The sequence below is a fragment of the Scyliorhinus canicula genome, chromosome 6 (assembly GCF_902713615.1).
Source record: "Scyliorhinus canicula chromosome 6, sScyCan1.1, whole genome shotgun sequence".
NCBI lineage: Eukaryota > Metazoa > Chordata > Chondrichthyes > Carcharhiniformes > Scyliorhinidae > Scyliorhinus > Scyliorhinus canicula.
In genome coordinates, this window is record NC_052151.1 from 107,584,452 (window position 1) to 107,601,409 (window position 16,958).

Below are 16,958 nucleotides of genomic sequence, written 5' to 3' on the forward strand. Positions count from 1 at the left end.
CGCCGAACAGCCTGCCGCTGAGAAACACGCGTCTGGGGAGGCTGAGAATTCACCCAGTATTTCTGTCTTAGTCAGGCATGGACGTTACTCCTTGCATGCTTGTTTTTGCGTGTGGATGAAATTTCCTCATCCAAAGTCTATGAGGGATGGCCAAGACAGGCATGGGGATTGAAAGATGTAGATGAAGCCTCACTGCTGCCACATTAGAAGACAACAATCCCCACTTGACCCAACCATAATCAGATACTTCATCAATGACCTCCCTTCCAGCATAAGGTCAGAATTGGGGATGTTTGCGGATGACGGCACAACGTTCAGCACTCCTCAGATAATGAAGCAGTCCATGACCAAATGCAGCAAGACCTGCAGAATATCCAGGCTCGGGCTGACAAGCAGCAAATATATTCATGCCACACAAGTGCCAGGCAATGACCATCTCCTACAAGAGAGGATCTAACCACAGCCCTTTGATGTTCAATGGCATTAGCTTTGCTGAATCCCCCACAATCAACATAGAACATAGAACAGTACAGCACAGAACAGGCCCTTCGGCCCTCAATGTTGTGCCGAGCCATGATCACCCTACTCAAACCCACGTATCCACCCTATACCCGTAACCCAACAACCCCCCCCCTTAACCTTACTTTTTTTAGGACACTACGGGCAATTTAGCATGGCCAATCCACCTAACCCGCACATCTTTGGACTGCAGGAGGAAACCGGAGCACCCGGAGGAAACCCACGCACACAGGGGGAGGACGTGCAGACTCCACACAGATAGTGACCCAGCCGGGAATCGAACCTGGGACCCTGGAGCTGTGAAGCATTTATGCTAACCACCATGCTACCCTGCTGCCCCAAACATCCTGGGGGTTACCATTGATCAGAAAGTGAATGGTACCATCCATAATAATACTGTGGCTATCAGCGCATGTCAAAGGCTAGGAATCGTATGGTGAGTAACTCACCTCCTGCCCATCATTTACAAGGCACAAGTCAGGAGTGTAATGTAATACTCTCCACTTGGATGAGTGTAGGTCCAATATCACTCAAGAAGATCAACACCATCCAGGACAAAGCAGCCTGCTCCTCCTTCCACAAACATTCAAACTCTCCACCGACGAGCAGTGGCAGCCATGTGTACCATCTACAAGATGCAGTGCAGTAACTCACCAAGGTTCCTTAGACAACACCTTCCAAACCCATGACCACTACCACCTAGAAAGACAAGAGCAGCAGATACCTGGGAACCCCTCCACCTGGAGGTTCCTCTCCAAGTCACTCACCATCCTGACCTGGAAATATATCGTTGCTCCTTCATTGCCGATGGGCAACATCCTGTAACCTCTCCTTAATAGCAGAGAGGGTGCACCTACACCTCAAGGACTGCAGCGGTTCTAGAAGGCAACTCACCACCACCTTTTTCATTTTTAAATCTTTTTTTATTATTGTCACAAGTCGGCTTACATTAACACTGCAATGAAGTTACTGTGAAAATCTCCTAGTCACCACAGTCCGGTGCCTGTTCGGGTAAACAGAGGGAGAATTCAGAATGCCCAATTCACCTGACCTGCACAGCTTTGGACTGTGGGAGGAAACCGGAGAACCCGGAGGAAACCCATGCAGACACGAGGAGAACGTGCAGACTCCGCACAGACAATGACCCAAGTGGGAATTGAATCCGGGACCCTTGTACTGTCAAGCAACAGTGCTAACAACTGTGCTACCGTGCTGCCCTTTTGAAGGGCAACTAGGAATGGGCAATAAATACTGGCCTAACCAGCGACACCCACATCTCGTAAATGAAAAACAAACTCAACCAATCCAACTGATTTTCTTTCCCATAGTCACCGTCCTGTGGCCTCTGGAAAAGCACCAAAAAGTGGCACGATAGCACAGTGGTTAGCACTGTTGCTTCACAGCCCCAGGGTCCCAGGTTTGATTCCTAGCTTGCGGAGTCTGCACGTTCTCTCTGTGTCTGCGTGGGTTTCCTTCGGTTGCTCTGGTTTTCTCCCACAAGCCAAAGAGACGTGCTGTAAGGTAATTTCGACATTCGGAATTCTCCCTCTGTGTACTTGAACAGGCGCCGGAATGTGGCAACTAGGGGCTTTTCACAGTAACTTCATTGCAGTGTTAATGTAAGCCTACTTGTGACAATAAAGATTATTATTAAAGTATTTTGGATCCAATGGAACTTGGGTTGTGTTTCAGATGTGGGAGCCTTACTGTTCAGAGCAATGTTTATCCACCTACTCCCAACTTATTTTTTTCCCCTTTCTGTTGACCTGAACTCCTTTGCCAAAGCCTACACATATTTACTTTATTTTGGCAGCAATTATTGAATGGTTGAACAGCTCACTTCAATTTGCAGAAAAATCCACCGCTTGTAGTGGGTGAAATTTTATTTCCTCCTAAATTGGAGATAGAGAGCGAAATTACAGTGGCATCTACTACCCCTTCCCCGTCTGACCATGATGCTGCCTGGCCTTGAGTAGATCAGCAAATATTCATTGTGCCATTTGGGGGAGTATTTCTTCCATCAACCTGACTGGATTCAAATGCATTTACCTGGGATAAAATGTCATCATTGTTTTCAAATCCCTTAAAGACCTCACCACTCCTTGTAATCTCTTCAAACTGCACAACCCCTTTTGATAACTGTGTTCCTCTAATTCTGGCCTCTTGTGCATTCCCAATTGGGATTTCTCCACTGTTGGTGACTGTGCTTCAGTTGTCTCGACCCCAAACTCAGGAATGCTCACCCTATATCTCTCTGCCTTTCTGTCTCACTTCCCCCCCATTATGTCATGTCTTGAAACGTACTTCTTTGACCAAGCTTTTAGTCCTCCGACCTAATATCTCCTTATGTGCCTCAGTGTCATCCTGTGTCCGATAATGTTCCTGTGAAGCACCTTGGGATGTTTCATTACGTCAAAGGTGCCGTATAAATATAGGCTGCTGTTATGTCACAACTTGCAGCATCATGAGACCGCTCCACTATGAATTGTGGTGAGCAAAATTGGATTCAGTTGTGGAATAGGTTCATATGTTCTGAATTTCTTGATGATTTGTTTTAGATGATCCCTGGACGTGTACTACATTGCGTTGTGGTGAGAGGCGCTTGACAGAAAATGGCTGCTCATGCTCTGATGATTGCAGTCAGAATAAAGATTGCTGCACTAATTACAACAGTATCTGCAAAGGTAATGTCCTTGATATATCATGACTTTAGAACGAAAGTAAACTAAATTAAAGGAAATGAACTAAACGCACCCTTGCAATTTCAACTCGTGTTAATGTTAAATGCATATACTCTGTGTTCAAGCTTCTCAAATATTAAAACAATTGTTTGATATGTACCTTCCTCAAGAAATTACTAGTTATCTATCAGTCCTTGTTCCACTAAATCTCACTTCTGAATTGATTTCCAGATGTATCCCGTATTGGGCGCCATACTTTTTCAAAAAAAATATTTTTATTTCCCTCCTTTTTCATATTTTTATCGAATATACACCCACCAACAAATAATCATCAATAACAAATACAATGGCAATCCCCTGGCCAACAATCCCTTTATCCCACCCACGCCCAAACAGCACCCAACATTTTAAATACAGAACCCGAAATAAAAAGAATCAAAAATCCACCATCATACCATACACAATCACCAAAAAACTACTTTCCCAACCCCCCTCCCTGCCTCATGTTCGATGTCAACCAATTCTTGAAAAAGCATGATAAACAAAGTTTATTAGTTGTAGAACCCTTCCATTCTACCCCTCAACTCAAACTTCACTTTCTCAAGCATTAAGAACTCCAGCAGGTCCCCACGCCACGCTGAAGCACAGAGCGGAGACGCTGACCTCCACCCTATCAGGACTTGCCTTTGGGTAATCAGCGAGGTGAATGCTAAGTCACTTGTCTCCGCACCCGCCTTCAACCCGGCTGGTCCGACACCCCGAATATGGCTTCTAAGGGACCTGGTTCTAACCTCATGTGCACCACCTGCGAGATTACCTTGAAGACTTCCGTCCAATACCCCTCCAGTTTTGGACAGGACCAAAACATATGAAGGTGATTTACAGGGCCACTCCGCAACGTTCACAAACATCCTCCAACACCCCCTCCCCCCGACCCAAAGTGTCTACTCATCCTCGTTCTATACACCACCTTCAACTGTAGCAGCCCCAACCTCGTGCACAAAGTTGAGGCATTCACCCTCCGGGGCACCTCACATCACAACCCCTCATCCATGCCCTCCCCAAACTCTTCCTCCCACTTCGCCTTAATCCCCTCCAACAATACCTTGTCCTTCCTCAGAATCACCCCATACATCTCCAACACCACACCATTCTCCATTCCCCCTGTCGTCAGTACCTCTTCCAACAATGTGGGGACCGACGCCACTGGAAAGCTCTGTACCTCCTTCCTGGCGAAGTCTTGGACCTGCATATATCTAAACATCTCCCCCTGATCCAAACCATATTTTTCCCTGAGCTCCTCCAGCCTCGCAAACCAGCCCCCCAGAAATAGATACCCGAACTCCCCTCTCCTGTAACCTCCGAAATACCCCATCCCACTTCCATGGCTCAAACCCATGGTTCCCCCAAATTGGAATTTCCCTTGACTTCGCCCACAACTTAAAGTGCTGGCACAACTGCCTCCAGATCTTCAACGTTGCCACTACCACCGGACTCCCCGAATATTTTCCTGGGGCCATCGGGAGCAGCGCTGTTGCCAGTGCCCTCAAACCTGACCCCCTACACAGACTCTCCTCCATTCTAACCCACTGGGAGTATCCCCCTCTGATCCAGCTCCTCACCTTTTCAGCATTCCCCGCCCAGTAATAATACAGTAAGTTCGGGAGACCCAACCCCCCCCCCCCCCCCCCCCCCCCCCCCCCCCCGCCCGACTGCCGTCCTCTCTGTAACACCACCTTCCTAATCCTAGCTACCTTCCCCCCTCCCCCAAATAAATGAGGTATTCATCCCCTCCACCTCCTTAAAAAACACCTTTGGCAAAAATATTTGCAGGCACTGAAAAATAAACAAAAACCACACCAACACATTCATCTTATTGCCTGTACCCGATTCGCCAACGACAATGGAAGATCCTCCCACCGTGTCAAGTCCGCTTTCACCCTCCCCACCAAACTAGTAAGATTATAGCTACGGAGCTCCCCCCAATTCTGTGCCATCTGCACTCCCAAGTATCTTAAGTGGGTCACTGCCCTACGTAATGGCAGCCCCTTCCCCACCCCCGCCTTCACCCCCGGTCGGGACACAACAAAATATTTGTTTTTGTCCAAATTTAACTGATACCCTGAAAAAGACCCAAGCACTCGGAGCAACTTCATTATACCTCCCATCGACGCACTTGGTTCCGACATGTACAACAACAAATCGTCTGCGTACAAAGATACCCTAAGTTCTACCCCCCATCCGCTCTATCCCCAGCCACATCCCCGAACTCTGCAACGCAATGGCCAAAGGCCCAATCGCAAGCGCAAGCAACAGGGGGGACACAGTCCCTCGGTGTAGAGCAAAATACCCTGAACCCGTACTATTCATGCGGACACTCGTCCTCAGCTCCCTGCATTGTTATCGTACTGTTATGGGCCAGGGTTTAGAAAACTCCAAAGTATATTATGGAGTTCACCTGACCTACAGCCGTTTATTGAATGTGGCTTGGAGGAGCACAAGAGCCTGCCTTTCAGTTGTTATTCAACAGAGTTCTTAGTTGCTTCTAATCAAAAAACAAGCTTCATTCTATGAATTTAGTTAACATTTGTACAAACACAAACAGTAAGAATTTTTATCAACTACAAACATAAGGACCCCACACAGCTACAGTAATCTATATATAACCCTTAATGAATTCCCCCTTAACTGTTCCAATTCAATAACAAAATCCAAGTGAAACCAGAAACCCCTTTTCAAAGGTGTGGCCCAGCACCCGGCATTCTTACTGGTATAAGACTTACTCATGATACTCAGTTCCCCTTTACAAACAACAGGTTTGAACTCCTTCCAGAAAGCAATTATCTCATTTAAGTTTTCAAGCAGTCTGGAAACAGCTTTTAAAATGAAGATAGAGAGACACTACTTTCAACCAGTTCAAACCAGTCCAAATTCAAAGCAAAAGTAAAAACTCCCAGATCCACTTACAGAGCAACAGCCCAGCTCCACCCACACAATGACATCACTGAAGCCACGGGTGGCATGGTAGCACAATGGGTAACACTGTTGCTTCACCGCTCCAGGTCCCAGGTTCAATTCCTGGTTTGGGTCATTGTCTGTGTGGAGTCTGTACGTTCTCCCCGTGTCTGCGTGGGTTTCCTTCGGGTGCTCCAGTTTCCTCCCACAAGTCCCGAAAGACGTGCAGCTAAATGAATTGGATTTTCTGAATTCTCCCGCTGTGGACCTGAACAGGCGCCGGAGTGTGGCGATGAGGGGCTTTTCACAGTAACTTCATCGCAGTGTTAATGTATGCTTACTTGTGACAATAAAGATTATTATTATGTGATAAGGCAAATACATTTCTTAAAGGGACACTCACACGACAGTACCCACTCCACAATTCGCGGCCCAATCCGAAACCGCTCTAATACAGCCATCAAATACTCTCACTCTACCTGGTCAAACACCTTCTCGGTGTACAGCGCCACCACAATATCTGTCTCCCTCCCCTTTGCCGGTGCCATAACTACATTGAATATGCTCCTAATATTCAAAAAGAGCTGCCTCCCTTTCACAAATACTGTCTGATCTTCCCCTATCACCATTGGGAGACACTCCTCCAACCTACCCGCCAACACCTTCACACCCACATTCAAGAGTAATATGGACCCATGCGACCCACACTCTGTCAAATCCTTATCCTTCTTTAGCAACAAGGAGATCGAGTCCTGGAATCGAGCAGACCTCCGATTGTCTGATTCCTGGGAGATTCCTCCCTCCACCTGATGTGCATCAATAGCTGTGTGGTGCTCACCAGGTAGTGACCCAGAGGCCTGCCGGCTACGGACACCCCTCGGATGTGTGTCTCTGCAATGGTGGGTGGTGTGGGTGTTAGCTGTGATTCATCTTCGGTGACCTCCTCTGGCATCTCCACCAGAGTCCTATTGAGGGTGGGCGGTGGGACATTGCTAGTGGACAGGCCAGGCTGTTTGGGTGATGTCCCTGCAAAGCAAGGAAGGTGGTTTTAGTATATGGCCTGGTCAAGCATTTAAGGTACACAGAACTCACTTGAGTTTGGTCATCTTTCTCTCACATGTCCACCTCACTCAGCATAGGCCTGCTCCTGCTCATCCCTTGCAAGCTCCAGGGCTCCCTGCTCCCAGACATCCCACCGCCCGTCTTCTCTCACTCGCGGTGGTTGTGGGCGAGCTTTTCCTTTGGGAACACAAATGGGGATGATGTGAGCTGGTCGCCTGTTGGGTCAGATGTTGATGATTCCTGCCATGTTTGGGCATTGCATGTATGGATGGAGGAGTTCTGATGATGAGTACCAGGGGAGTGTGAGGAAGCTGGTGGGTGATTGGAAGCTGGGGCCCTGCAAGGTGCAGTATGTGGGATTAAGACGACATTCCAAGGAGTTTTTAGGTGAAGTACAGAAAAGAGACCTACCCTAGCAGAATGGAGTAGGTCGTTAATATTTTTGTGGCACTGCCCTCTTGTACAGACTGCTGGCACTGCCCAGTGCTGCGACCATCTCCCAGGTGGGATTTGTCACCTTGCTAGAGGGTCTCCTGCCAGCCCACGGGTATATTGTTGCCCACCTCTCCATCACAGGGTTCAGCATATGGGTGAGGGACCCCTCCGAGAATCAAGGAGAAGGTTTCCCCATTGGCATCCTCCTGGCTAGAATGGCAGCAAATGCTGTGGAGCCGTTAAATGAAGAGTTCAGATGATCTCGGGGGGGGGGGGGGGGGGGGGGGGGGTTGGATTCAGACCCTGTGATGTTTCTCAGGTGGGGAATTCTATTTTGGAAGTGCCTACAGATTACACTATGGATTATGTTGCCAGGGTTGGCGGGAATCACGCTGAATTTCATGCCGGAAATGTCTCTTTGTCATTTTTCTCGGAAGATTCCACCCTATAAAGTGTTTTCAGAATTCCAGCTTAAGTAATTCCATGGAATAATTATTTCTGTAAATCTGCACAGAAATAATTGTTGTAAATACGCTGATGCTATCACCTTGTTTTAAAACAATGTTGCGATCTTCTTCCTGCTTCAGCAGTAGGTGGAAAGTTAATCGGCAGTAGATTAGATGAGGAGACAAGTCAGATATCCCCGTTCTGTGAAAGGACAATGGATACACTGTGATATTTGATGGCAAGATTGAAATATTTTTTAAATTAGAGTATTCTTTCTAATCGCTATCTCAAACATCCTGTCATGTATCAGTGAATACATATAATATAATTTTTACCATAATGGTTAAACTGAAGTGATTCTATTTCAATAATGATCAGGGACTATTTGGAGCTTAATAGTGCAGAGATATGTTTGTCTGAGAAAGATCTTATTTTCAGAAATGCATTCATGGAATCTCCTAAATTGTTTACTTTTATATATTTTTTCATAGGTGAAAAAAGCTGGCTGCAGGATGACTGTGAAGATGTTGACACACCCCAGTGTCCAGAAGGGTAGGACTCGTACATCTCTGACAGATTAAATATTGGAGGTCAATTTATATGGAGCTCATGAAGCCTGATTGGGAGCAATCTAATGACAAACATTTTATAAGTTTGGCTATCTCTATCTTGCAGTACATGCATATTTTGATGGCCTGCCTCAAGGCTTAGGTGCTGAACTCAATGGGCTGATTTCTCCAAAAATGGGGCTTTGTCCCCACACCGGAGTAAAAACGCTGGCGTTTCACTCCAGACTTTCCTGAAAAACATATAGAGCAATTCATTTACCTTCAGGGGGCTGGCAGGGACCCGGAGTGATTCTCGCGGCTTTAGCTGTGGATGTGGGCTACGTCCGGTTTCGAGACCGCGCAGGCGCAGAGCGGCGGCCTCCAGGGGCCACGCCGAGCGTGATGGCGGACTTGGACCACGGACCAGGACCAAGAAACAAGGTCCCACCGATCAGCCCAGCATCGCTTCATCTGACCTACCTGATTGCTGCCCCGGTGGCCCATAAGGCCCCCCCCCCCCCCCCCCCCCCCCCCCCACCGCCTGTGCTTGATATCCCTGCCCCCCACCAGGGCGGCCGTGGACTGAGTCCGCAGCCACCGTGCACAAGTCCCGACCTGACCACGGCGTCAGGAACTCAGCCGGTCGGGACCAGAGTATCGCTGGGAGGGCCTCTGGCAATGACCCCCCCCCCCCCCCAGCCACGCGGCGTAATTCACGGGCGAGCGATTATCTGGGGACCGGAGAATCGCGGGAGTGGTGCCCGGCCCGATGTGGGCGTAAATGTCGGTTCTCCGCCCCCAAGGGCAAATGCGAATACGGCACGAGGCAGTGAAGAATCTTACACAATATCTTGGCTGGGCCATTAAGGAAGATGCTATGGAGAGATTAATTACTGCCCAATGCAGAGAGAGAGAGAGAGGGAGAGGAGGATGAATGATTCTTATACTTCTCTTATCTTGACCTATGACTGCTCAATTGTACGCGGAATTTTAATGTCCCTGCTAACAGGGTTGCAGGCGCGAAGGGGCCTGTAAAATTCCATAGGTTCCTTTCCTGCCACCTACCTGTCTGCAATTTAATGGGCAGTGCACAAACCTCAGGTATTTTGTTTGCCCTTGTGCCAATTGAAGCCCTGAAGAAGCCAATTAATGTCCACTTAAGGATCATTTCCTGCCCGGCTGCAAATTTCCACATGTGGGAAGAGGTCAGCGATGGGCAAAATAGGTAATCCTGCAAGTTCCTTGGGCAGGAAAGGAAAGGGAGAGTGTTTCCTTCATGGGCTCCCTTTTATGAAAGGAAGTTCTTCCCACAAGGACTGCCCCAACCAACAACCCAGATATCCTAACGGCCAGCACACCCCTTGCCTCATGCCCCACTCACCCCTGGGTCTCCGATCCTGGCCATGCTGAGACACCCCCAACTTTAGTTCTCTGGCTGCTGGTTCTTCTTTCGGGACTGTTGCAGTTCCTGTTGTGGCCACAGTTCTTGCTGGCACTGCTGGGACGAGAGTCGGCAGTTAGGAAGGGAAATGCAATGTGAGCATTCATGTTGAGAGGGCTAGAATACAGGGCCAGGGATCTACTTCTGAGGGTGATAAGGCTTTGGTCAGACCCCATTAGCAGTGTTAGGCCCCGTATCTAAGGAATGATGTGCTGGCCTTGGAAATGGTCAAGAGGAGGTTTACAAGAATGATCCCTGGAATGAAAAGCTTGTCATATGAGGAACGATTGAGGACCCTGGGTCTGTACTTGTTGGAGTTTAGAAAGATGAGGCAGGATCTTATTGAAACTTACAAGATACTGCGAGGCCTGGATACAGTGGACATGGAGAGGATGTTTCCACTGTAGGAAAAACTAGAACCAGAGGACACAATCTCAAACAAAGGAGCTTTGCAGGCACGAAGGGTCCTGTACAATACCATTTAAGACAGAGGTGTGGAGGACAGAGAGGGTGGTGAATCCATACCTCAGAAGACCGTGGAGGCTAATTCACTGAGTGTCTTTAAGACAGAGTGATGCACTATCAATTACCACAAAGACGAGAGCAGTGGAATAATCGAGGCTTTATTGAGCAAAGATGTGGTGCCTCCTGTAGCTGGAACCAGAATGGCTGCAGCGCCGGCGAGCACACACATTTATACGCCACCTACTGGGCGGAGGCAGCTGGCAAGGATTTACCCATGTACCTCTACTATATGGGCCTTACCCTAATACATGTACTACTACTTAGTGGTGACAGAGTTAGATAGGTTCTTGATTAATAAGGGGATCAGGGGTTATGAGTAGAAGGCAGGAGAATGGGGATGAGAAACATATCAGCCATGATTGAATGGCAGAGCAGACTTGATGGGCCAAGTGGCCTAATTCTGCTCCTCTGACTTATGGCCAAACATATTGGCTGGCAGCACTCCGAGGTAGGACTTTCTCCTCAGTTCGGGGCACAAAGCCTACCTCGAGTCAATTAATGCTTCCCAGAGCATTTAATAGCTTGAGCGCAGCCTCCCGGAGTAGACATGAGTTTTAAGGTGACTTTTCTGGTGGAACGGGACGCTCCACCACCCAGAGAATCTGGTCTAAGGATCACCCAGAAAGAATTAAAAGGAAAAATGAAAGGGCAGCACGGTGGTACAGTGGTTAGCACTGCAGCCTCACGGCACCGAGGTCCCAGGTTCAATCCCGGCTCTGGGTCACTGTCTGTGTGGAGTTTGCACATTGTCCTCGTCTTTGCGTAGGTCTCGCCCCCACAACCCAAAGATGTGTATGGTAGGTGGATTGGCCACGTTAAATTGCCCCTTAATTGGAAAAATTAATTGGGTACTCTACATTTAAAAAAAAAGGGAAAATTAAATAGCTCAATTCCTGGTCATACCTATCAGATCACAGTTTGGGGAGAAGTGATTCATTTTACCTCAGTGTTGCTCAGTTAGTGAGAGTAAGCATCAGCCAGGACTCCCGTAACTAATGGATGTTGGGAGGATTGTTTGGGAGGGCTATTAGAAGAGTTTTTTGAGGAGTATTAGTAGGAATCTTCGCAGCATCATTATAAGAGCTTTTAAAGAATATTCTGGGTGACAGCTTCACTGTTTCTTTTTTCTTTCCTCTCGAGCTCCCAGCATCAGCTAGCTGCATTGTTGGTACTTCTGTTCATTCTTGGCATTTTTAAAAAATTCATTCAAGGGATGTGGGCATCGCTGGTTGACCAGAATTTAATGCCCATCCCTCGTTGCCCTTCAGAAATGAAAATGAAATGAAATGAAAATCACTTATTGTCACAAGTAGGCTTCAAATGAAGTTACTGTGAAAAGCCCCTAGTCGCCACATTCCGGCCCCTGTTCGGGGAGGCTGATACGGGAATTCATAGAACAGTGCAGCACAGAACACAGAACAGAATTGGCTGGGTTGGATTTGTCCTGTTTCTTGTGTATATGACACACCTGGGCAATTTTCCACATTGCCGGGTAGATGCCAGTGTTATAGCTGTACTGGAACAGCTTGGCTAGGGGTGCAAAAGTTCTGGAGCACAAGTCTTCTATTGCCAGAATATTGTCAGGGCTCATAGCCGTTGCAATATCCAATGCCTTCAGCCGTTTCTTGACATCACGTGGAGTGAATCTTATTGGCTGAAGACTGACATCTGTGATGCTGGGGACCTCTGGAGGAGACTGAGATGGATCATCCACTCAGCATTTCTGGCTGAAGATTGTTCCGCATGCCTCAGTCTTGTCTTTTGCACAGATGTGCCGGGCACCTCTATCATTGAGGATGGGAATGTTTGTGGAGTCTCCTTCTCCAGCGAGTTGTTTAATTATCCACCACCATTCACGGCTGGATGTGGCAGGACTACAGAGCTTAAATCTGATGCGTTTGTTGTGGAATTGCTTAGCTCTGTCTATTACTTGCTGTTTATACTGTTTGGCACACAAGTATCCCTATGTAGTAGCTTCACCAGGTTAACACCTCATTTTTAGGTATGCCGGGTGTTGCTCCTGGCATGCACTCCTGCATTCTTCATTGAACTAGCGTTGATCCCCTGGCTTAGTGGTAATGGTAGAGTGAGGGATATGCCGGGCCATGAGATTGCAGATTGTGGTTGGATACAAGTCTGGTGCTGCTGATGGCCCACAGCGCCTCATGGATGCCCAGTCTTAACTTACTAGATCTGACCAAAGTCTATCCCATTTAGCACCGAGGTAGTGCCACATAACACGATGGAGGATATCCTCAATGTGAAGACGGGACTTTGTCTCCACAAGATATGATTCTGTGAGTATGCCTATACTCAGGCTGTTGCTTAACTAGTCTGTGAGACAGCCCTCCCAACTTTGGCACAAACCCCCAGATGTTAGTAAGGAGGACCTTGCAGAGTGGACAGGGCTGTCTTTGCCATCATCGTTTCTGGTTCGATGCTGGGTGGTCCTGTCGGTTTCATTCCTTTTTTGTGTTTTTGTAGCGGTTGAATGAAACTGAGTTTCAGAGGACATTTAAGAGTCAAATACATTACTGTGAGTTTGGAGTCACATATAGGCCAGATCAGGTAAGTATGGCAGATTTTCTTCCCTAAAGGCCATCGTGAACCAGATGGGCCTTTACGACAATGGTCATCCTTAGACTTTTAAGTCCGATTCATTTATTGAATTTAAATTCCACCATCTGCCATGGTGGGATTCGAACCCAGGTCCCCAGATCATTACACTGGGTCTCTGGATTACTAATCCAGCGACAATACCACAGGGCCACCACCTCCACAAATGCATCTTCTATCAGGTCATTGCATCTTCAAGGTTTTTCAAGGCATCACTAAGTGATTTTGAGCTAAATGTTTTGGTTGGCTCTGCTTCTTGCTCATCAGCCTTCCTCTCTATGCCTCTGTTATTCCGTTTCTTTCAGGTTCTCGGTGAATACACCTTTGCAGAGAAAAGTTTAACTCATCCAATCCAATTTTCTTGCCCATTTCTACTATTGTCTTGCATTTTCTCGATAGGCTGCACATTGTCTTTGGTTCTAACACATTCTCCCCATAACTTTGTCCATGCACCATTCGTATTGGATGAGGTAACCTCATTCCATTCCACACAGATGTTTTCAATGTTACAGTTCTTCCAAGATCGCCTTAGCGCAGGAGCATCATCATCTCCTGTTGCCTTGTGGCCTGCCCAAAGGTTATCCTGTGGCAATATGCTTGACGCTTGCCCCTTGATCCACAGGCTGCAAAATGGAGAGACGTTTAGTGGTAGGATGATCACTTGGACTGAGATGATCAAGAGCCGTCAGATGGCCAGGAGCACCGTTGAGAAGGAACATTAATTTTTCTTTGGCAGGATAATTTTTAAAAATAAATTTAGAGTACCCAATTAATTTACCCAATTAAGAGATCATTTAATGTGGGCAATCCACCTACCCTGCACATCTTTGGGTTGTGGGGACAAAACCCACGCCAACACGGGGAGAATATGCAAACTCCACATGGACAGTGACCCAGAATCGAACCCGGAACCTCGGCGCCGTGAGGCAGCGTGTTACCCACTGCGCCACCGTGCTGCCCGAATTTACTAAATAATAATCCTTAACATCTAGACAAAAATATGATGTAACCCATTGCTCAAAAATTGCTCGAATTTACCTGTACTTTCTTGTTTGCCCTCCATACATCTGGTGGCCTATTCTTTGAATAACCCTTCATTGCCCTGGCTGTTTGTAATGGTGCACAAGTATTGGCTTCACTTTACAAGCCTGCTGCATTTCCACCAAGCAGCAATGTCAGAAGATACTTTGCTGCTTTGCTGGCATACACTCTTTTTGTTCCCTTCTTGAAATGTATGTCCTGGAGCCATCCCTTTCCAGAATAAACCAGTCTTATTCATAATAAACACTTGCTGAGGAGTCCATCCACCCACTTCAATGATTTCACTTAAAGCAGTTGAGTCCTCTATTAAAACATTATCATCGGCACTGGCAACGTTCCCCACTTACAACAATGTTATGCACGTGAGCATACCTTTTATAATAATATATTAAATAATAATCTTTATTGTCACAAGAAGGCTTACATTAACACTGCAATGAAGTTACTTTGAAAAGCCCCTGGTCACCACGGGCGAAATTCTCCGAAGACCTGCGTGACGCCCATTTCCGGCGGGCAAAAGCGGTGCGGATGACTCCGGCGTCGGGGCCTTCTTTTAAGCCGTTAATCTCCGTTCCTGAAAGGGCCAGCAGCGGACTGAGGCGATACGCGTCAGTTACACCCGCTGCGGAAGTGGCACGTTGAGAGAGAGGGGACGGGTACCGGCGTTGAGAGGAGAGGAGAGGGAGGTGGGTACCGGCGTTGAGAGAGAGGGGGGGCGGGGAGGGGACCGGCGTTGAGAGAGCGGAGGGGGGGGGGGTGGGTACCGGCGTTGAGAGAGAGAGGGGGGGTGGGTACCGGCGTTGAGAGAGAGGGGGGGGGGGGTGGGTACCGGCATTGAGAGAGAGGGGGGGGTGGGTACCGGCGTTGAGAGAGAAGGGGGGTGGTACCGGCGTTGAGAGAGAGGGGAGGGCGGGGGGGTGGGTACCGGCGTTGAGAGAGAGAGGGGGGGGGTGGGTACCGGCGTTGAGAGAGAGAGGGGGGGGGGGGTGGGGTGGGTACCGGCATTGAGAGAGACAGGGGGGTACCGGCGTTGAGAGGAGAGGGGGGTGGGTACCGGCGTTGAGAGAAAGGGGGGTGGTGGGTACCGGTGTTGAAAGAGAGAGGGGGGGGGTGGGTACCGGCGTTGAGAGAGAGAGAGAGGGGGGGGTGGGTACCAGCGTTGAGAGAGAGGGGACGGGTACCGGCGTTGAGAGGAGAGGAAAGGGGGGGTGGGCACCGGCGTTGAGAGAGAGGGGGGGTGGTGGGTACCGGCGTTGAGAGAGAGTGGGGGGGGGGTGGGTACCGGCATTGAGAGAGAGAGGGGGGGGTGGGTACCGGCATTGAGAGAGAGGGGGGGGGGTGGGTACCGGCGTTGAGAGAGAGGTGGGGGTGGGTACCGGCGTTGAGAGGAGAGGAGAGGGGGGGTACCGGCGTTGAGAGGAGAGGAGAGGGGGGTGGGTACCAGCGTTGAGAGAGAGAGAGGGGGGGGGTGGGTGGCGGCGTTGAGAGAGAGGGGGGGGGGTGGGTACCGGCATTGAGAGAGAGGGGGGGGGGGGTACCGGCGTTGAGAGAGAGGGGAAGGGTACTGCCGTTGAGAGAGAGGGGGGGGCGGCGTTGGAGGGGGGTAGGGGTGGAGGGGAGGGGGGTAGGGGTGGTGGGGAGGGGGGTAGAGGTGGTGGGGAGGGGGGTAGGGGTGGTGGGGAGGGGGATATGGGTGGTGAGAGGGGTGGGGTGGTGAGGGGGGTAGGGGTGGTGAGGGGGTAGGGGCGTTGGAGGGGGTAGGGGTGGTGGGTTTGGGGTAGGGGCAGCGGCGTGCAGAGGGGGGGGTGACGGACCGTCGTCCCCCCCTCAATGCCGCAACCCCCCCTCTCAACGCCGCAACCCCCCCTCTCAACGCCGCAACCCCCCCCCAACTCCGCAACCCCCCCAACGCCGCAACCCCCCCCTCAACACCGCAACCCCCCCTCAACACCGCAACCCCCCCTCAACGCCGCAACCCCCCATAACGCCGCAACCCCCCTCCCCATAACGCCGCAACCCCCCTCCCCATAACGCCGCAACCCCCCTCCCCATAACGCCACAACCCCCCTCCCCATAACGCCGCAACCCCCCCTCAACGCCGCAACCCCCCCCCTCAACGCCGCAACCCCCCCCATCAACGCCGCAACCCCCCCTCAACGCCGCAACCCCCCCCCCAACGCCGCAACCCCCCCCCCCCCCAATCCACCCCTCTCCAACGCCGCTACCCCCGCACTCGCCCTAGGACACTGAATGGCGTCAACCATCATCAATGGTTGACGCCGTTTTAAACCTACTCTGTTTTTCGCCGATGTGACCCATGGCCACGTCGGCGGGAATTTGGCCCATCCGGCATGGAGAATGTCTGTCTGTTAAAAATCAATGACATCCCGCCGGCGCCAGCTGTTTTCAGAGGCTGCCGGCGGGATTTGAACAACGCCGGTTTTTGGCCGCTCAGAGAATTAAAAACCCGGCGGGAGCGGGAATAACGCCGCCGCCGGCCACGCAGGTTCGGAGAATCTCGCCCCACAACCCGGCTCCTGTTCGGGTACACAGAGGGAGAATTCAGAATGTCCAGATTACATACCAGCACGGGCGGGATTCTCCGCTGCCCACGCCGGGTGGGAGAATCGCGGCAGGGCCGGGCGAATCACGACACGCCGCCCATTAACGATACTGCGCGGGAGCGGA

At 49.8% G+C, this 16,958-nt stretch overlaps 1 protein-coding gene across 5 annotated transcripts in view; it reads left to right on the top strand.

The window, feature by feature from the left end:
• The window catches only part of LOC119967378 (venom phosphodiesterase 2-like), a 192,065-nt gene that overhangs the window by 52,485 nt on the left and 122,622 nt on the right, over positions 1-16,958 (top strand). For all 5 annotated transcript variants that reach the window (XM_038799870.1, XM_038799869.1, XM_038799871.1 and 2 more), the window contains 2 exons: positions 3,078-3,203; positions 8,591-8,651. In XM_038799870.1, the coding sequence (XP_038655798.1) occupies positions 3,078-3,203; positions 8,591-8,651 (187 nt within the window). The remainder of the gene's footprint in view (positions 1-3,077; positions 3,204-8,590; positions 8,652-16,958) is intronic.